We start from the raw sequence: 22131 nt of genomic DNA, 5'->3' as shown, positions 1-22131 counted from the left end.
TCCTCCATCCCCCATTATGAAAGACCACAGCCCTCCCTAAATTCAAAGTCCTTCTCCTCTTCCTCCTCCTCTAAAAAACCTTCCCTGATTACTTCCCAGCATCTTAACTCAAACCCATTAGCCACCTGAGTAAGTAAACTAAGTAAATACTTACGTATTTACTTATACCCATCCTCAGCACTTAGGTATATTCAATTGTATATTCAATTTATTATTTTTATTGCTCCCTTTGTAATTATGTTTCTGTCTGCCTCTCCCATTAGTGAAACCAATCAATGGTACTTGTTGAGCGCTTACTTTGTGAAGAGCACTTTACTAAACGCTTGAGAGAATACCCTAGATTTGGAACTCCTGCTGGGCAGGGGATGTGTCAATTGCATGTTTCGTACCTTACGGTATATGTTAAACATTTACTATGTGCCAGGCACTGTACTAAGTGCTGGGATAGATACAAGATAATTAGATTGGACACAGTCCATGTCCCAAATATGGCGCTCAGTCTTAATCCTCATTTTACAGATGAAGTAGCTGAGGCACAGAGAAATTAAGTGACTTGTCCAAGATCACCCAGCAGACAAGTGAGAGAGGATTAGAGCCCATATCCTCTGATTCTCAGGCCTGTGCTCTTTCCGCTAGGTCACGCCGCTTCCCCAGAGCTTAGTACAGGGAACTGCACTCTGTAGGTGCTTAATAATTTATTAAGCTACTGCTACTAATATAACTCCAATTTTACCCTTTTTCTCTGTTCATTTATGTAGCCAGCATCACTTATCACCTTTCACCTCTGCCTCTTCAAGCAGCCAAGATGTGCAATCTATTTTATAGACCAAACAAGGGCCTATTTAAGGGACCCTAACTGTCATATTGTTCTCTCCCAGGCACCTTTCTACAGTGCTCTGCAAATAGTAAGCGCTCAAAATATACGATTGACTGATTCACTGATTGATTCCCAAGTCACGAAGACTTACTGATCAAGGAATGGAGGTGCCGACGTTGGTGGGTGAACTGGCAGCACTAGACGCTCAACTTAATAATATAATAATAATGTTATTCATTATGCACTTACTATGTGTCAAACACTGATCTGAGCACTGGGGTCAATGCAAGGTGATCAGGTTGGACACGGTCCCTGTCCCACATGGGGCTCACAATCTCAATCCCCATTTTCAAGATGAGGTTACTGAGGCACAGAGAAGATAGATGTCTTGCCCCAGGTCACCCAGCGGACAAGTGGCAGAGCCAGGATCAGAACCAGATCCTTCTGACTCCCAAGCTCTTGCTCTATCTACTAGGCCACCCTTACCACCAGCGCTGCTCACGAGGTGACCCGGGGAGCTGCTGGGGAACGAACACTTTCTGTTCAGTACCACTATGGGCTGGCCTGGAAAGGGGGTGCCGTAGGAGACAGGGGACTGTTCGAACCCAGCCGGTCCCAGAATAACTGCAGCACAGATGCCACGGGACCCACAGGCTTTCCCAAGCCCGTGTCAGCTCCATGTGATCCAGGGACCAGGGCTCAGGACCAGAGGCTCCCAGAAAGAAGTTTCCCAGACCCACTGAAACCTAATATCATCATTATTACTATTGTTATCATTATTATTATTGTTGCTAATTATTATTATATTTAAGTGCTCACTAGGTGTCAAGCCCCGTACCAAAGTGCCAGGGTAGATACAAGTTAATTAGGCTGGACATGGTCACTCACACATGGGCCTTACAGTCTAAGTAGGAGGGAGAACGTGTATTAAACCCCCATTTCACAGATGAGGAAACTGAGGCTTTGAGACGCTAAATGACTTGCCCAAAGTTACACGGCAGGCAACTGCCTGAACTGGGAGTAGAACCCAGGTCCTCTGACTCCCAGTCCCACGCTCCTCCCACTTGACCACGCTGATCCTCTCCTCCCCACGGCTCAGCCCAACAGCACATCAAGATCATTGGATTGTGCCTGGGCTTCCTGTGCTTTTGTCCAATCTGAGCCCCATTCATTCATTAATTCAATTGTATTTATTGAGAGCTTACTATGTGCAAAGCACTGTACTAAGTGCCTGAGAGAGCACAGTACAACAACCGACAGAACTGTTCCCTTCCCACAACGAACTCACGGTCTAGAGGAGGAGACAGGCAGTAATATAAATGAATAAATAAATTATATATACATACGGTGCTGTGAGGATGGGAGGGAGGATGAAAATGAAGGGAGCAGGTCAGGGCGATGCAGAAGGGAGTGGGAGAACAAGGGAGAAGGGCTTAGGGAAGGCCTTTTGGAGGAGATAATAATGTTGGTATTTGTTAAGCACTTACTATGTGCAGAGCACTGTTCTAAGTGCTGGGGGAGATACAGGGGAATCAGGTTGTCCCACGGGGTGTTCAGAATCTTCGTCCCCATTTTACAGGTGAGGTAACTGAGGCACAGAGAAGTGAAGTGACTTGTCCACACTCACACAGCTGACAAGTGGCAGAGCCGGCATTAGAACCCATGACCTCTGACTACCCAGCCGGGGCTCTTTCCACTGAGCCACGCTGCTTCTCTATGTGCCTCCACCAGTCAAGAAAAGGTTTCAGGGCCCAAGGAGATGCCTAGGCCTATCCAGCCCTGAGTAAACTTTGGGCCAAATGATTTGATCAACAGGGAGGGCTGTCCTGTCCTGTTCCCAGCTTCCCTGAATGGCTCCCTTGCCCGGAGACAATCGGCCAGTGTGAGACTCCCCAGAATGAATGCCTCTACTGGGCTCAGTTCAGGAGGTGGGGGAAGGGCAGATCGGGGAACAGTTTCCTGCACAGGAAAGTCATTCTAGAAGGCACCCCTTCCTCCCTCCCTACTGGAAGGTTAGACAGCCAGTGTGGACTAGCAGAAAGAGCATGGGACTGACAGTCAAAAGGCCCTCGTTCTAGTCCAGAGCTCTCCCACTGGACTCGCTGTGCAATCTTAGAAAGGTATTTAACTGCTAGGTGCCTCAATCTCCTCATCTGTAAAATGGGGGTAAGATATCTGCTTTCCCTACTTCTTAAGTGGTGAACCCCACATGAGGCACGGGAGGTGTCTGATCTAATTAACCTGCACCTACCCCCGCAAATAAATAATTCTGGTATTTTGTAAGCACTTGCTATGCGTCAGGCACTGTTCTAAGCACTGGGGTGGAGACAAACAAATCAGGGTGGACACAGTCCCTGTCCCATGTGGGGCTCATAGTCTCAATCCCCATTTTACAGATGTGGCAACTGAGGCACAGAGCTGTGAAGTGACTTGCCCAAGGTCACACAGACAAGTGGTGGAGCCGGGATAAGAACCCATGACCTTCTGACTCGCAGTTCCGTGCTCTATCCACTACACCGTGCTGCATGGGTGCTCAGGCTACATCAAGGGTTTAATAAATACCCTAACCAATAGATATGTTTCCTCCTTCCGCCCCATGAATCAAGCTCAGGAGAATAGCCCTACCCTGACACGCCACCCCAGGGCCCCCAGCCCCTGGTCAAATGTCCACCCCAGCCTTCCGTCGTCAACTTGGGAAGTTGTTTTGCTTCTCCAGTTTTAAGAGACAAGAATCGAGAGATAGGACAGAGGGAGAGGCCAGGTGAGCGGGACAACTTCCCCAGGTGCCAGACTCAGCACTGGCTGCGGACAGTGGCTCCCTCTCCCTCGCTCAAAGCCGTGTGCAAGTGGCCTAGTCAGGGGACACAGAAAGCAAAGTTGGGGGGGACAGGGAGGCGGCAGAGGAGGGGCATCCAGAAGGAGAGGACAAGCTGTGGCATCCTCCCTGCTTTCAAGCTGGTGACTGCCAAGCCCCTCTCCCTTCCTGCATCCTCTCCCCCAATCCTCCCCCAGCACGAGGACCCTACCCGCTCCCCAGGGCCTGCCGCTCTCTGCTCTCCAACCAGCTAAGTGGGTAATAATGTTGGTATTTGCTAAGCGCTTACTATGTGCAGAGCACTGTTCTAAGCGCTGGGATAGATACAGGGTAATCAGGTTGTCCCACGTGAGGCTCACAGTCTTAATCCCCATTTTACAGATGAGGGAACTGAGGAACAGAGAAGCTAAGTGACTTGCCCACAGTCACACAGCTGACGAGCGGCGGAGCCGGGATTCGAACCGGTGACCTTTGACTCCCAAGCCCGGGCTTATTCCACTGAGCCACGCTGTACCACCCGAAAGTGGGGAGAGGGGATGATGATCCGTAGGTGATGCCCCCCCCCTCCCCGTGGTAAGGCCACATAAAGGGATTCATTCATCCATCCATTCATTCATTCAATCATATCGAGCGCTTACTGTGTGCAAAGCACTGTATTAAGTGCTTGGGAGAGTAGGTTAGCAACAGACACATTCCTGCCCACTATAAGCTCACAATCTAGGGAGGGAGAGGGACATTAATATAAATAAATGACAGTTATATACATATAATAATAATAATGTTGGTATTTGTTAAGCACTTACTATGTGCAGAGCACTGTTCTGGGGGAATCAGGTTGTCCCACATGGGGCTCACAATCTTAATCCCCATTTTACAGATGAGGTAACTGAGGCCCAGAGAAGTTAAGTGACTTGCCCACAGTCACACAGCTGACAAGTGGCAGAGCTGGGATTCAAACTCATGACCTCTGACTCCAAAGCCCATGCTCTTTCCACTGAGCCACGCTGCTTCTCCAATGCACTGTGAGGATGGGAGGGAGGATGAATGAAGGTGCAAATAAGGGTGGTGCAGTTGCCTAGAGAGCAAGCACTTCTCCACTTCTCCACTTGCTCACCTGTTACCACTGCCATAGTTGTCTTCTCCCATCACAGCTGTTGCCTCCCTGCTCCTCCCACCCTATTAAGCCACACTGGATATAACAGCCAGGGCCAGCTGAGCCACTGAGGCTTTGGAAATTGTTTCTGTTTGGAGAGTCATGGTGGGAATGACCCTGGATCAACTTGTCTCTTCTGGGCTGCATCAGAGGTGAAGGTAGGGGCCTGTGCCTCAGTCATACACTGAGGGCTCCCATCACTGCCCTTATAAGACTTGGACTCCCCAAGACCCTCTAGGCGATAAGCTTGGTGTGGGTAGGGAACATGTCTATCAACTCTGTTATATTGTTCTCACCAAAGCATTCAGTACAGTGTTCTGCCCACAGTAAGCACCAATGATTGACAAAAGGACTGCATCTCCAGTAAGTGGTAGATTTTTCAGAAAGGCTTGGTAAATGTATGTAGGGGGACAGATCCTTGGATTCAGGGACACTTTTACCACAGACATGGTTTCTGAACATCTTTCGGCCCCCCCCCAGCACCCTAAACTTGAGCAGCTCTGGCTGGGAGTTCAGGAGAAAAGTTATAACTTTGGTATTTTTTTTGCCATTGAATTCACATGCAAACAGGCTTGGATTTAGGGAGTAACCCAGAAAAGATGGTGCCAATCAAGAGTTAACTTTTTACCTAGTCGTGTGGTCCATGGCATGATTACAGGGAGGACCTGCTCTCTAGGGAAGTGTTCACCTTTTTCCTCCCCATCCTACCACCTCAACTCTTCAGCTCTATGGGACCTGCATGAATTACAAACGGAGCTAATCCTGAATGTCGATCTAGACACCTAGGACTTCAAGGGAGTAATCTGATGCCCAATACCTGATTCTTAGCCCTCTTCTGGAGTCTTCTGCTTAACATAATTCTCCGGGAGATCCTGGCTTTGCAAGCAATTGAGTCTTTCTAGAGACCTCCAAATCTCTGCTGAACAATAAATGATCTACACTTCACAACAATCCCACTAGAAAAGCCTTAAGCATTCTTTCTTTGGTAGCCATGACACCTGCTGATTCTTCCGCTGAGTATTCTGCCCTACTCTGCAAACATCTGGCACAAAGCTTAATTTTTGACATTTTCTGCAGTACTGTTTTCTCATGATAAAGGAACTAAAATTGCTACTTACCCCCATAAGTCCATTTGGAGCCTGCAAAAAGACAAATAAGAGCAGGTGAGGTAAATTGGAGCAAGTGAGAGAGTGCAGCTCCAATGAGACGTCTGTCTTAAGGGGAATTTTAAAAAGTAATGAACCTTGTAGCTCCTTGTGCCTCAGGGTCGGGAGGGCAAATCCATGTTCTGCTATTTTGTTCTTTCTCTCACTCTCTTCTTCCTCTCTCTCTCAGATATTCTAGTCACTACCCAGCTCAGCTTTTTCTCGCTCAAACACGCATTGAATTTCTAATAATTTAACTATGGCATTTTGTAGCATCATCAATGGTATTTATTAAGCATTTACTTTGTGCCAAGCACTGTACTATGTGCTGAGAAAGTACATGCCCTGTGCTAAGTCCCAGGTGGAAGATGCAAGATAATCAGATCAAACCCTAATCCACACAGAACACACATCAATTATTACATTTACTGAGTGCTTACCATGTGCAGAGCAGTGTACTAAGCACTTGGGAGAGTACAATATAACAGAGTTGGTAGACATGTTCCCTGTCCACAACAAGCTTATAATCTCTGCTCTTCCTTCCTCTTAGAAAACACCATTCCCAGTTTACAGCTGAGGAAACTGAGGCCCAGAGAGGTTGTGACTTCCCTGAGGTCACACAGCTGGTCCATGTAAAGACCTGGAATTAGAATTCAGGTCTCCTGATGCCCAGGCCCATCATTTTTCCACTAGGCCACATCTTCCGCTTTCTTCTGGAAAACTTTTGAGGGAATTTTAGGTCACAGAGACTTGAGAAATGGGCTACTGGATTTTCTACAAGTTTCCCTGCTGCAGAATTGGGGGGCAGGAGCAGGAAAGAATATCATCCAGGAATAACCAACAGAAGCTTCCTCTGGGCTCCCATCTCTCCCCGCTTTCGTCGGCACGGGTCTGTCTGCAGAAACCCTGAGTGGTCAAACTGGGTCGTGTGTTTCAAGTGCAACTGCAGATGCTGAGAGACGATGGATATTCTGGATCTCTGCTGTGCAGACTCTCTTCTGCCAATCTCGGTAGTTTCTACAGCTAAGCCTTCTCTCTTTTAATGAGGCCCTTAGCTTATGCTGAAGAAACTGCCAAATACTTCAGACACCTCAGAGGCAAAGCTAATATCAGGGGCTGTTCCCTGGACTTTGGGGATGGTTTTCTGAGAATCAGCTTGGACACACCTGGCTGACTGGGGGTTTGATGCTGGAAGAGAACAACACCACAGTTGTACCTCTACCTCTTTGCTCTTCCCTAAAAATTCATCCTTTCATTGCCCTAGCACTTTTAGTAATAATGACTGTGGTATTTGTTAAGGGCTTACTATGTCAATAGTCAATCTATTAATCAATGTGGAAGATATGGAATAATCAAAAGTAATCTATGTCATTGATGGGACTCACAGTCTAAGGTGAAGGAGAACAGGCACTGAATCCCCATTAGGAGATTCAGGAATCAGGAGGACGCTGAGGTCCAGAGAAATTAAGAGACCTGCTCAAGGTCATACAGCAGGCCAGTGGTGGAGGCAGGATTAGAACCCAGGTCTCTTGGCTCTCAGGTCTATCCCTTTTTTTCCCCACTAAGCCACATCGCTTTCCCGGTTTCTGACTTTGGGAACAACAGAGGGCTGGGTAGGATGAGCCACAATTCCTCTAAGGAAAATAATCCTGAGTCAGAAGAAACTCCAGTCCAGCTTTGCTCATTGGGGCAGAAAGAGATCACACCAAACCCCAATTTCTTGCTCTCTGAGATCATGCATCAGGCCCGGACCTGACATATACTTTAATGTGGAAACGAGTTTTTGGGGTTCTTGCAAATGGAAGTCTCTTCCTGGAACTCCTTAGACTCAACTTGTGCAATCAATATAGGCTTTAAGTTGGGAGGGGTGGAAGGACTGCAACTTAATTATAGCATTTGTTAACTGCTTCCATGCCCCAGCACTGTGCTAAACACTGGGATAGGACTTGTCCCTGCTTTAGTTGATTAGGATGATTTGAGTCCTGCAGCCAGCTGAATCCCATTTGAAAATCTTGGCCCATTCAAGAAAAGTCTCTAAACTCAGAGAAGCAGCATGACCTAATGGATAGAGCCGGGGCCTAGATTCTATTTCCAGCTCCACCACTTGTTTCCGATGTGACCTTGGGCAAGTCACTTCACTTCTCTGTGCCTCCGTTTTCTCATCTGTAAAATAGGGATTAACACTATAAGCCCCATATGGGACAGGGACTGTGCCCAATCCAATTTTCTTGTATCCACCCCAGAGTTTGGAACAGTGCCTGGTAAATAATAAGCACACAACAAATACCACATTATTATCTATTTGTTGAAAAAGTGGATTTGCAAAACCCAGGTCCCGGGTTGGGGAGAACTTAGAGCTCTCTATCCTCTGTGAGTTCTCTCACCCCTGCTTTCCCTTTTGCTTGGATGATGAGATGCCGGACAGCTCAGCTTCTCACAGCAAAGCTCAGTAAAAACTGCTTCACACAGACCGGGTTTGACTTTGTAGAATTAATTAAAATGTCTCTCCAAGCAGCCACCCGTGCAGGAAGACTACCAAGAGTTTCTCTACCTTGGATTCAATCTTTACATTTTTCTCTTTTTTCAATGTCCTTCCTCTGACATTTCCCCTTTCCCCATGCTTGGCCTTGGTAATCAGCAGTTCCAGAAAACATAATGATGAAACCTAGTTCCAGCTCCACCCCTTACCTCCTGAGTGACCTTGGGCAAGACATTTAACTTTTCTGACCCTCAGCTTCCTTATCTGTAAAATGGGGATAAAATATCCTTTTAGAACGTGGGCCCCATATAGGGCAGAAACTGTGTCCAGTTAATCATAACTGTTCTAACTCTGAGCACAGTACTTGGTATATTGTAAGTGAATAATAAATACCATTTATCATTACTTTATTAACATCATTACTACTATTCTATTATAATCCTCAACATAGAAAAGTAAAACATGAATTTATGCTCTGTTCTGCCCTTCCACAGTCAACATACTTTAATGTTCTTAGGCTCTGAGGCTGCTTTGAACTAAAGGGGCAGTAATATAAATAAATTAAAATGACGTTCTTGAATACACGTGTCATTGCTTGAAATTTACTTGTGCTGTCCAACGCGAGGCAAACAATTCTTTCAAACTCTTTCTCCCTTCCCCCAACCCTCCCCCCACTACACACACATACACCCTCTCAATCTCCTCCCTGTGCCCCCCTTTGGGGGGTTAAAATGTCAGTTTCTACTCGGTCTCTTTGGGACGGGACCTGGCCCCTCGACTGTGGCTACAACCATTAGAGAGGAAGGAAACGTTCCAGGGAATAACGACTTCCACTGAGACAGATCAACGCTAAAAGAAAGGGATTTTTTTTGGAGGAAAGGGAGAATCACTACACATTCCTTTAGGCACAATTTATATAGCCTTTTAGGTGATTGCTTCTTAGCCCCTTGTTTCTGCCCTCTGTCTCTGCCTCTCTTTTTCTGTCTCACACACAATCACCTTCACTCACCCCTTCCCGGCACCTGGCAGGTAATACTAAGCACTGAGTGTTCCAAGTCAGTTACAAACCTACGGAATGCCAGGTCTCCCTGCATGACAAGTGACTGGACTAATTCCCACTTGCCTGCTCCGCAGGATTTTCCCCTGGAGTCGAATGGATTTTTCAGCTAATTGTTCCCTCTTCTCCAATTCCCTTCAACTTTCTGCACCCCAACGTTCCCACAGACTGACCGTGGCCGTCCACCCCTCTCTTGCCCAGCCCCGCTGACACGGATCCTGAATTCATCATGAAAACCAAAGCCGTCCTGGAGAAGCACACAATCCATCCAGATGGAAGAGAAGCAGTACAGCTTCCAGGCATTCTTCTCCCTCTCCAAAAATTAACTTGAGGACCTGCTTAACAATGTGGTGGTTCAGCAGAATGCATTGACCCTTACCTGGGGGGAGGAAGGGGGTCTCCCTAGGCCTCACACTGTGCCGGCTGAACTTTGCAAGGGGCCGGAGATCCCCTTCTTTAGGGGGACAAAAATGGGGGGGGGGGGAAAGGGGGACCCTTTTCAGAGAGGGAGAGCTGTAGGAAAAGCACACAAACTGGCTCCGCTTTTCCAAGAAAAAGTTTGTGCCCTGGATTCTTCCCACCCCCCCAAGAAAAGCATCTTCTCCCAAAGTGCTCCTAGGGAAGCCCCCCCGTCATGAAGAAAAAGGCAGCGCGTTACCATTAAAGGGAGCCGAAATTACTGTCCGTGCCTCGAAGAGGAGGATGAGCAGGGTGGCCCCGGCCAGGAGGAAGCTCGGGGCTGGCATCTCCTGCGAAGCGCTCCGCCGGGGAGCTCGCACGTTCCTCGAGGTCGCCCTCTCTCTGCTCCGGGCAAAAGCCTCCGCTGGAACCCGCTGCAAAAGAGCCGGTCGATGACCACGTGCTTGCAAAAAGCAGGAGAGAGAGAGGTAGAGAGAGGAAAAAAAAGAACCCGAGAGAGCTGCAATCGCCCTTCAGACTCTTGGCTCCTTTGGAGCTGTGTTTTTATAGAGGACCTCTCCAAGACGCAGCCCCAAATAAATGATGTCACCGCCGAGCAAAAGAAAACCCAGCCTCCCAGGGAACCAGTTTCTGGAAAATCGCAATCCCACGGATCTCCCCCTTTCCCAGGGAATGGCTGACGGTTTGGGATGGGGTGCTTGCCAGGACCCTTCCCAGCTAATCTGAAGGTGGAGAAAGAATAGCTGGTGAACGCTCAGTAAATGCCATCGAATGAATGAATAACTTACTCTCTTATAATACCTACAAGGTGTATATAATGCTTTTTATCCACTGAAACGCGAGAGAGGTGTGGCAGAATTGGGATCGGAATTTATGATCTCGAACTACCGGACACAGGGTCTTCCCACTTTTCTGTGATCTCTGTGATCCTTCCCCTCTTTCTTCTGCTCTTGTCATTCTGCGTCGGGAGGATCCTCTGTGGTTGTCTATAGGACACCGATGGGCTACTCTCTCTTGCTTGGGTGAGGATCTGTGCCTCGGTTACCTCATCTGTAAAATGGGGATTAAGACCGTGAGCCCCATGTGGGACGTGGCCTGTGTCCAACTCGATTAGCTTGTATCTACCCCAGCACAGTGCCTGGCATAAAGTAAGCAATTAGCAAATGTCATTAAAAAAAGGATGTAATCTAGGAAACCAGGCAGCTGGTAGCACTGACATCTCCTGTTTGTTATGCTAAACCCAGGTCTCTGATTGCTCTCTGGGTTGGTTCAAAATTCTTTAGGTCTTTCTTTTTTTTTTGTTAATGGCATCAATTAAATTCATACTGTGTGCCAACCACTATATTAAACACTGGGGTAGGTACAAAATAATTTTAACCTTGATTAGCTTGTATCCACCCCCAGTGTTTAGTACAGTGCCTGGCACATAATAAACACTGAACAAATATTAAAAAACAAACAAAAAAGATAGGTTGACACAGTCCATGAGCCACCTGAATCTCACAGTTTAAATAAGTAGAACGGAGTAAGATTTAATCCCCATTTTATAGATGAGGTAACTGAGGCAACAGAGAAGTAAAGTGATTTGCCCAAGGCCACCCAGCAGGTATGTGGCGGGGCGAGGGTTAGAACTCAGGTCCTCTGAGTTTGAGGCACGTGCACTTTCCACTAGGCAGGTCCGCTTCTTCTCGATCAAGTGCCTTGGCTATTTTAACTCTCCGGGCGAGAGTCAAATTACTGCAGTTTGTGTTGGCAGTTCCACAAGAGGGTTGGCCCTTGAGGGCAGGGATTGTATTTTTTTTAACCAGTATTAGTATTCTCCCAAGCATCTAGTACAGTGCTCTGCACATAGCAAGCCCTCACTAAGTGCTTTTAATGGATTGATTGTTTGGATCCTGAAACTATTCAACAGAGTTTCAGCCAGCTGTACATTCCACTCCTGGGCATAGATCAGGGCCAATAATAAATCAGGGATGGGTGTAGAGTTCTTTATCCTGTACCAGAGTAAGGCTTAGTAATAATTTTTAGAATCCATTAAGCATTTTGAAATCCTTATATGAAAGAGGCAGTCATTACTGGAAGCATTTTCAGATGGTTCCATGACAACAGGTTTGACCTTGCTGTCTTATTGGCTGTTTTTGTCTGAGAAGTCAGGAAGGAAGCATAGTATCACAGCCATAAAAGCCATTTATGTCCTAAGAAACAGTCAGAGTATTATTATTATTACTATTACCAAAAATACCACCTGGGTCAATATTAATGCCATTAATTTGTTTCAAATAATGTAGAAGTGGAAAGGAGCTACAGAAATCTATAGGAGAGTATTTAGAATGAAATAGCAGTTAGGAGTTTGCTTTGGGGATATGGTAGGAAGGGTGGGAGAGAGGGGATGAGATGTGTCTTTCTGTCTGCCTCTGTCTTTCTCATTCTGTTCTTTAGTTAATTATTCATCAGCTATAAAGAGAGGATGGGGTGTACAAAAGGTCTCTTCAGGAATTTATTTTTATTTTTTATTTTTTTGCTTTCTTAGGGTAACAGAGAGTGTCCAGAGAAAACAGAAATGGTGAAATGCAACAGCTTCCAAAGGACACTTTTCGAGCTTAGTGGCAAGGAGCTCAAAGAACAGCAGAACAAAGCAACCTGTTTGAATCCAAGTGAGTAGCAGAAGGATGAACTCCAAGGGGATGCTTTAGCAGAAATGCTAGCACCTGCTAGGCCTTGATTTCTGAGGGCAAAGTGTGAGACCTCGAAGCCTTTGATAGAGCTGTCGTCAGCTAATAAGCCGCTTAATCTCTGTCGGTGGAGAAAGTGGGCCTCTGATAAATGCCTTTCCCGACCTTGGGCTGTTGGGCAATCAGGAGTAATTGTAGCCACCGAGGGGTTGGATCAGAAGGAGCACAGGCCTGGCAGTCAGAAGGACCTGGGTTCTAATACTGGCTCTGCCACTTGTCAGCTGTGTGATCCTGAGCAAGTCACTTAACTTCTCTGTGCTTCAGTTAAAAACAATCTGTAAAATGGGGATTAAGATTCTGAGCCCCATGAGGGACAAGGACCATGTCCAGTCCAATTTGCTGTATCAATAATCATAACAATTGTGCTATTTATTAAGTGCTTACTATGTGCCAGGCACTATACCATGTGCTGGGGTGGATAAAAGCCTGGCATATAATAAGCGCTTAACAAAATGCTGCAGTTATTATTATTAGAAAGGTATGCTGGAGAAGCAAGCCTGTAAACCTTAAACTTTGGGATGAAGCTCATATGGCCGGGGATACAATATGATCTGGAAGTGTCTGCAAGCTTCAAGCAGTTGCATCTCTGGGTCTTTGTGAGCTGCATCTTTGTGACCCAGTTCTTTGGGGAAGAATCTTCTTCCGCTTTTTCTCCCAAGCATCGCCAATACAAGTGCATGAAGGCTCTGCTCCTCACACCTCCAGATTGATCCCTGGCTTTTCAAGTGAAAAGATCAGATTGGAAGGGTCTTGGATCGAAAGGGACTTGAACGGACAATAATAATAATGGCATTTGTTAAACACTTACTATGTGCCAGGCATTGTTCTAATCCCTGGGGTGGATACAAGCTAATCAGGTTGGACACGGTCCCTGTCCCACATGGTGCGCGCAATCTTAATCCCCATTATACAGATGAGGTAACAGAGGCACAGAGAAGTGAAGTGACTTGCCCAAGGTCACACAGCAGACAAGTGGTGGAGCTGGGATTAGAACTCTCATCCTCTGACTCCCAAGCCCGGGCTCTTGCCACAAGGCCATGCTGCTTCCATGAGACAGAAAGACCTTTCTGTCTCAGTTGGATCGTACATCATGATCTCTTTACAGCTTGTCCAGGAAAACACATATTCTTTTTAAATTTTTTTTCAATTATTAATGGTATTCATTAAGTGCTTATTATGTGCCAAGCACTGTACTAAACTGTAGGGTAGATCCAAGATAAATGTGTTGGACATGATCCCTGTCCCACTTAGGGCTCACCATCTTAAATCCCCATTTTCCAGATGAGGTACCTGAGGCCCAGAGAAGTGAAGTGATTTGCCCAAGGTCATACAGCAGACCAGTGGCAGAGGTGGAATTAAAACCCAGGTCCTCTGATTCCCAGTTCCTTGCTCCTTCCAAAAGACCACGCTGCTTTTACATTCTTGTAAAATGTCCATCATTATCTACTAACCCTGGGGATCCAAGGTGTTGTTCTGGGAGATGGGCTGTGTGCTCCTCTGTAAGAAGCAACTGGGGATTAATTCCTCCTCCCTCTTATTTAGACTGTGAGCCCCAGATGGGACAGGGACTGTGTCCAGACTGATTAACTTGTACCATCCCCAGTGCTTAGAACAGTGCTTGGCACATAGTAAGCGCCTAAGTATTATTATTATTGTTGTTATTCATCAAACAAAATTCTGCAAGGAGGAACTTGTTCTCCACTGGTTGCATCTGTGCAGCAAGGTCTGAGCCCTTTCCAGTAAACAACCCACCCGCCAAAGGTGACAGTCAGTGAACTAGGAACCGAACGATCTTGAGCAACTTTGCAAAAGAATCAGAGTCCAACAACAGATCTCTCGATGTAATAATGACCCCTGTGGTTAAATGGAGAAATCAGGCAAAAGAGAAGAGTCCGTACCCAGGGAGACATTCGACAGGGAAGCAGAGGACACCTCCACCTGTCCTCCAGGTCCTGGAAACATTTCAGGTTTGGTTCTTATAAGAGCCAACTGTAGCCTCTTCCCCTGTACTTGACAGTTTTTCAAAATCTCCCCAGCAGCCACTCAATGGGCACGGAGTGTCAACTGGAGGCTTAAAATTAAAATAGAGTGGATGAGTTGATTTCAATTTTGGTCTACCGATTCCTCCCAAATTAAAAACTGGATTGATAAGGAGCCTTGAGTTCCAATCCTGGCTTTATCCCTGGCCCAGTCCGTGGCCCTGGGCAATCAATCAAAAGTACTTATTGAGCATTTAGTTCAGTGCTCTGTGCTTGGGAGAGTATAATTTTGGTAAAAGATGGGATCTCTGCCCTCAGGTAATTTTATAATCGCCATTTTACTCCAGTTTACGCCAAGGAGTGTAAGCTTCTAGTGGGTAGGGAATGTGTAACTTTACTGTTCTGTACTTCCCAAGCATCTAGTACAGTACATCCCAGCTCTGCCACTTGTCAGCTGGGTGACTCTGGGCAAGTCACTTAACTTCTCTGGGCCTCAGTGACCTCATCTGTAAAATGGGGATTAACTGTGAGCCTCATGTGGGACAACCCGATTACCCTGTATCTACCCCAGCGCTTAGAACAGTGCTCTGCACATAGTAAGCGCTTAACAAATACCAACATTATTAAGTAGGTGCTCAATAAATGTTGTTTCTATTACTATTACTGCTACTACAAAAGGGATGACTCCCCTTCGGATTGTCCCGCTAGTCCTTTTCTTCCACAGTTTCTTCATTTGTAAATTGAGGATAATAGCATAATTGAGCCTTAGTAACTTTTGGTATTTATGAATTGCTTACTATGAATGAAGTGCTGGAGTAGATGCAAAATAATAATAATAATAATAATTTTTATGGTATTTGTTAAGCTATTACTATGCATCAGACATTATACTGGGCGCTGCAGTCATTAAAAGCAAATCAGGTTGGATGCAGTTCCTGTCCCTTGTAGGGCTTACAGTCTCAATCCTCATTTTACAGATAAGGTAACTGAGGCACAGATAGGTAAAGTGACTTAGCCAAAGTCACACACCAGACAATTGGTGGAGCTGGGACTAGAACCCATGACCATCTGACTCCCAGGCCCAAGCTCTATCCACTAGGCCATGCAGCCCTGTCCCACACTGGCTCACAATCAAAAATGTATGGAGACCAGGTACCTTATCCCCGTTGGACAATTGAGGAAACTGAGGCGCAGAGAGCTTAGGTGAGTTGCCCAAAGTCATATAGCAGGCTAGTGGCAGAGCTGGAATTAAAGCTCTGGATTGCTGACTTCCCGTCCCAGCCTCTTTTCATTACACCATCCTGCCTAAGGAAAGAACAGAATGGGAAAGAAGGAATACAGCAGAAAATGAATATATATAGGTATATATTTTCCTGAATAATATATTTACACATACGTTTTCCTTTAAAGAGAGAGGAAAAGCAAAAGAAAGCATTGGAACAAGGGAATACAGCAGAAAAGGAAAAAGCGATGGGGAAAGGCAGAAGTAGAGGCCAAAATAAACCCCCAGAATGATGAGGGAAAAACAAAAAAGAGGCCGAACACAGAAAAATCAAATTAAATTTAATTCTAAATTTAAAATCAAGAAAGAGCTAGAACTCAGAAAAACCACATTCAGGGAAATGCAAGAAAAGATCAGTAAAGATGGAAGAAATATAAAAGGTTCAATCAATCAATTAGTGATATTTATTTATTGAACGCTTACTGTGGGCAGAATACTGTCAAAGGAGAAAATAGGAGGAAGGAGAAGGAGAAGAAACACGAGAAAAGATCAAAAAATATTGAGGAAGTGAAAATTTGGGAGACCAAGCATGATCATTAAATGAAAGAGAAGGAAAAGGACAGCAAAAAGTAGAGAGTTAAAGTGGCAGAAAAGGATGCAGGGGTTGCAAAGTGGAGGAATGTGTGTGGGTAGAGTAGGGAGGTGAATATGGTTGATGGATCGCTTAGGAAAAGTGGAGGATGGGTGTCAGAGAATAAAGTCTGGATGGGGTTTAAGGGATACAGTGAGTTCTGCTGTAAATTCACCAGTTATACTCTTGAAGAACATTATGTTATGAAAAAAAGTGGATTGCAATAAGCACTGACTCAATGGGAATTAATGGTCTAGTTAGAAGATACCATCATGACTGATTATTTTTGATCCAAATTCCTATATGACTGTGTCCACTAGCAGAAGAATGCTGATACACCCTGGTCACTCATTGCTATATTACTGACTTAGAAATCTATAGCTAGCAAAGAAACACAAAATGCTGTTATGACACAGAACAATAAGGCCGAGACAGAGGCTGGGAAATGGAGTAGCACCCGACTTTGACTGCCAGTATATGTTTATGCACACAATCATTTCTTCCTACACGGAACATACATGAACCAACGTGGATTGTATTCAACCCAGAATAGATAGAGCAGTCCCCAAAGAACACCACGTTATGTCCAAATTGGGTAACAAAATATGCATATGGCAGAAATGACTATATGGCATTTGCCCCACCTAGGATTTAATATTAAATCCTTGGTCCTGGGAATTATACAAATGTCACTCCTTGTGCTTATTATCTCCACCGCTGGCTTTATGATCATTGCATCATTTAGATTTCAAACTTTTACTGTCATTCATTAATTCCCTGTAGTGTTTCTGTAATTTAGTAAAAACCCTATCTGGAAGACACGCCTCTGGGAAATCCCATCCCATGGAGGAGAGGTGTCCCACACTGAACTTGAGAAAATCAAGTCGCTTTAAGAAACCAATTATTGTTCACCTGCTCAGTGACAGAGGGTAAGTAGATGCAGTTGAGATTAAAAGGGGACGTAGCCTTATGTACATATCCAGATACTGCGCTGCTTCCCCTATCTGTAATTTATTTTAATGTCTGCCCATCTCTCTAGATTGTAAATTCCTAGAGTGCAGGGATTATGTCTACCAACTCTATTGTACTTTCCCAAGAACTTAACACAGTGCTCTGCAAACCACACACTAAATAAATGTCATTGACTGAGGGTAGTTCTTCAGTTTGACAGTGACACTGTGGACCATGAAACGGCATCCAGGAGTGTGTCTTTGAGAGAGAATCACTATAATATAGTTCATTCTTTCAGTAGTATTTATTGAGCGCTTACTATGTGCAGAGCACTGTACTAAGCACTTGGAATGTACAATTTGGCAACAGAGACAATCCCTGCTCAATAATGGGCTCACAGTCTAAACAGGGGGAAACGGACAGCAAAGCAAAACAGAACAAAACAAAACAAGCAGTCTAGTGCAGACATCATCAAGATAAATAGAATCATAGAGATATACACATCATTAACAAAATAAATAGGATAATAGTATATACAAATATGCACAGTGCTGGGGGGAGGGGAAGGGGGAAGAGCAGAGGGGCGGTGGGGGGGGGAAGGGGAAGAGGAGCAGAGGGAAAGGGGGGCTCAGTCTGGGAAGGCCTCCTGGAAGAGATGAGCTCTCAGGAGGGCTTTGAAGAGGGGAAGAGAGTTAGTTTGATGGAGGTGAGAGGGAGGGCATTCCAGGACAGTGGGAGGACATGGGCCAGGGGTCGACGGTGGGACAGGCACAAACGGGGGACCATGAGCAGGTGAGCGGCAGAGGAGCAGAGTGTACGGGGTGGGCAGTAGAAAGAGAAAAGGGAGGTGAGGTAGGAGGGGGCAAGGGGATGGAGAGCTTTGAAGCCAAGAGTGAGGAGTTTTTGTTTCATGTGAAACTTGATAGGCAACCACTGAAGGTTTCTGAGGGTAGTGACACGTTCTACTCAATTCAGTGTTTTGTCATTGATGGTATGACCCCATCTCAGAATAAAAGGAAATTAATCTGGAAATCTGGTCAATCTCAGATGGCTTCTAATTAAAATTTAGGTGTACTCGGTTTCAATCATCAAATTTAAATATGCTGAAGATGTCTGATGTTTTTCTCATTCCCTTTTTATGGTATTATTATTATCAGTAGTGGAGCAATGGAACAAATGAGAAATTGGGAGATACCTTTAAACTCAAAGGAATCCAGCTAAGCATTCAGGATATGAACACTGGCACCTCAAATCCTGATCTACTGCACACACACCTGTACATCTCTGATTGAGGGTCAGAAATATGGGGAGAAGTAAAGAACCCTTTCCAATGTTCCTATCTACCTATCCTCTAAATGGCTAGCTTCTCCTCTAGACTGTAAGCTCCTTGTGGGCAGGGAACGTGTCTATCGATTCTGTATATTGTACTCTCCTTAGTCTGCACACAATAAGTGCTCAATAAATACCACTGATTGACTGATGCTTCCTTTCCCTTGCTTCATACATTAGTCTCTCAGTGGTAAAGTTCCACCACATCCCCTTCCAGTTCTTCTACTGTGGGGGGAGGAGGAGCAAATCATTCGATCAATTAGTAGTATTTATTGAGCAACTACTGCCTCCCGAGTAAATAAATAGCTAACTGAACACTTGGGAGAATTTAAAAGAGGTAAGAAGCAGGATCCCTGCCCTCCAGGAGGAGGAGGCCAGCACAAAACCATTTTTTTCTCGTCTTATGCCGTCGAGTCGTTTCCAGCCCGTAGCGACACCACGGACACATCTCTCCCAGAACGCCCCGCTCTCCATCTGCACTCGTCCTGGCAGTGGATCCAGAGAGTTTTCTTGGTAAAAAATGGAAGTGGTTTATCATTGCCTCCTTCTGCACAGTAAACTTGAGTCTCCGCCCTCGACTCTCTCCCTTGCCGCTGCTGCCCAGCATGGGTGAGTTTTGACTTGTAGCAGATTGCCTTCCACTCGCTAGCCACTGCCCAAGCTAGGAATGGAATGGGTAGGCCTCTGCTTGACTTTTCCTCTCGTAGCCGAGACAGGTAGAATGCTGGAAACTCTCCAGGTGCAACCCTGAGAGGGCCAAAATCTTTTACAGATAGGGGAAGAAAGAAAATGGGATGATGGATAAGTGAACAGTGCTTGGCACATAGTAAACGCCTAACAAATGCCATCATTATTATTAAATACTCATAGGAGGTAGAAAAGTGATACATATGAAAGAACTATGGATTTCTATGAGGGTGTTAAGGGCTGAGATGGTAGTTCAGAAAATATGATGCAGAAAAGAGAAAATTAATTGGGGGGAAAATTAATTGTCTCCTGGAGAAGATGGCATTTCAGAAGAGCTGTGGTCTGGCAGGTTTGAAGCGAGAGGGACTTCCAGGCAGAAGGAAAGGTGTGATCAAGGAGGTGGATTTGGTGGAATCAATCAGTTGTGTTGATTGAGTGCTTTTGTACAGAGCACTGTACTAAGCACTTGGGAAAATACAATATAACAGAGTTGGTGGGCACGTTACTTGTCCACAGCGATCTTACAGTCTAAAAAGGGATTTAGGCATTATTATTAAAAAAAAATTTAGTCTTAATCACAGTGACCTCATCTGTAAAATGGGGGTTGAGACTGTGAGCCTCACGTGGGACAACCTGCGCTTAGAACAGTGCTCTAGTAAATGCTTAACAAATACCAACATCATTACATTATTATTATTAATCCCCATTTTACAGATGAAGTGCCTGAGGCACAGAGAAGTTAAGTGACTTGCCCACAATCACACAGTTGACAGAGCCGGTATTTGAACCCAGGACCTCTGACTCCCCAGCCCGTACTCTTTCCATTGAGCCACGCTGCTTCTCTATGTTGTATCTACCCCAGAGTTTTAGTATAGTGCTAGGCACATAGTAAGTGCTTAAATATGATTTTTTTTAAAAAAAGAACCATGCCACTGATTAACAACACGTTTGAGGAAAACTGGCAGTTATGCTCTGACCCAAACGTTAGGCATGTTGAGAAGTTGTCAGCAGCACTTACTCATGGCTTTTTTCCATTTCAACCTCTGTTTGCACAGGACTTGAGGGTGAGCCTCCACTTTGTCTATCCTACAGCCAGTGAGTTTGGCTTTGTGGGCTCAGTGTTGTGCTGAGTTATTAGCTTTTACAGTTAACCGAAGGCTGTGCATGCAGATGCAAGAAAAAGCTCTTGGTTTTCATTGCATACACTCACCAGTGAGTTTCCCAACAGATTAATGAAGCTGTTTCTTAATTGGCCAAGGACCAAAATCTTCTAAAATCCAAATTCCTCCATAACACTGAGAAAGGTCCCTGGAGTACCTGCCTGGTTTAGAGCACAGACTTGGGAGTCAGAGGACGTGGGTTCTAATCCCGGCTCTGCCACTTGTCAGCTGTGTGACTTTGGGCACCTTACTTCACTTCTCTGGGCCTCAGTTACCTCATCTGGAAAATGGGAATTAAGACTGTGAGCCCCACGTGGGACAACCTGATTACCTTGTATCTCCCTCAGTGCCTAGAACAATGCTTGGCACATGATAACAATAATAATAATAATGTTGGTATTTGTTAAGCGCTTACTATGTGCCGAGCACTGTTCTAAGCGCTGGGGTAGACATAGGGGAATCAGGTTGTCCCACGTGGGACTCACAGTCTTAATCCCCATTTTACAGATGAGGGAACTGAGGCACAGAGAAGTTAAGTGACTTGCCCACAGTCACACAGCCGACAAGTGGCAGAGCTGGGATTCGAACTCATGAGCCCTGACTCCGAAGCCCGTGCTCTTTCCACTGAGCCACGCTGCTTCTAGTGCTTAACAAATACCATTATTATTATCATTATTATTAAATTAGCATAGCAACAATGCCCAAAACTAAGTAATCTGTTGCTGCCAAGCTTAAAGGGACTTCACTGTTAGAGATAACAATCACGCAATGGGTATATTTATGTGTGTGTATATGTACACACAGAGATATCTTTCTATGTGTATGTGTGTGTGTGTATATATACACAGAGAAGTACTATGGCTAGGTGGAAAGAGCACAGTGTGGGAGTCAAGAGATCTGGCTTGAATAAATACCACAATTTATTTTATTTTATTTTTTATTTTAGATTGGCTGTGTTCTAGGACCTGGCTGACTGTGATTCCATGATGGTAAGCGTGGCTCACTGTGGGTAATGATGAAAGTTTTGAGAAAATAGGATAAGTCCATGTTTCAAAGGCATAATGAAGGTTGGAACCTAACATTAGACTTTCAGTTTACTCTGAAGCTCGATGCCGTGTTATGTCACATTCTACCAATCTCTCAAGAGACAAAAATCTTCTACTCTTTTTGTATATCTTGCAGGCATGTGATGTCTAGGTAGCAGAATTCATCAATAGCTTTGATGATGATGATGGCATTTGTTAAGCGCTTACTATGTGCTGAGCACTGTTCTAAGCACTGGGGAAGATACAAGGTAATGAGGTTGTCCCACGTGGGGCTCACAGTCTTAATCCCCATTTTACAGATGAGGTAACGGAGGCACAGAGAAGTGAAGTGACTTGCCCAAAGTCACAGAGTTGATCAGTGGAGGAGATGGGATTAGAACCCATGACCTCTAACTCTCAAACCCTTGCTCTTTCCGCTATGCCATGAGTATTCAGTTGCCAGCTGCAAGTCGGGGCATAATTTCTGTCTTCGTGAGGATAACCTTCAGTCCCTACTGCATTCCAGATC

At 45.3% G+C, this 22131-nt stretch overlaps 1 protein-coding gene and 1 non-coding gene across 3 annotated transcripts in view; both read right to left on the bottom strand.

The window, feature by feature from the left end:
* Positions 1-10384, bottom strand: part of CA12 (carbonic anhydrase 12) — a 71405-nt gene extending 61021 nt beyond the window's left edge. The window contains exons 1-2 of one of the 2 annotated variants that reach the window (XM_029065719.2): positions 10125-10384; positions 5904-5924 (exon numbers count right to left, since the gene is read on the bottom strand). In XM_029065719.2, the coding sequence (XP_028921552.1) occupies positions 5904-5924; positions 10125-10212 (109 nt within the window). In that variant the 5' untranslated portion in view covers positions 10213-10384. The remainder of the gene's footprint in view (positions 1-5903; positions 5925-10124) is intronic. The other variant, XM_029065718.2, reaches the window with a different exon arrangement.
* An 8965-nt stretch (positions 10385-19349) lies between these two features.
* LOC114812312 lies at positions 19350-19487 on the bottom strand. The gene has a single exon (XR_003759968.1). It is a non-coding gene; the product is annotated as a small nucleolar RNA SNORA7 (small nucleolar RNA).
* Between the last annotated feature and the right edge of the window lie 2644 nt (positions 19488-22131).

The sequence above is a fragment of the Ornithorhynchus anatinus genome, chromosome 5 (assembly GCF_004115215.2).
Source record: "Ornithorhynchus anatinus isolate Pmale09 chromosome 5, mOrnAna1.pri.v4, whole genome shotgun sequence".
Lineage (NCBI taxonomy): Eukaryota > Metazoa > Chordata > Mammalia > Monotremata > Ornithorhynchidae > Ornithorhynchus > Ornithorhynchus anatinus.
This window is presented reverse-complemented; position numbering and strand designations above follow the sequence as displayed.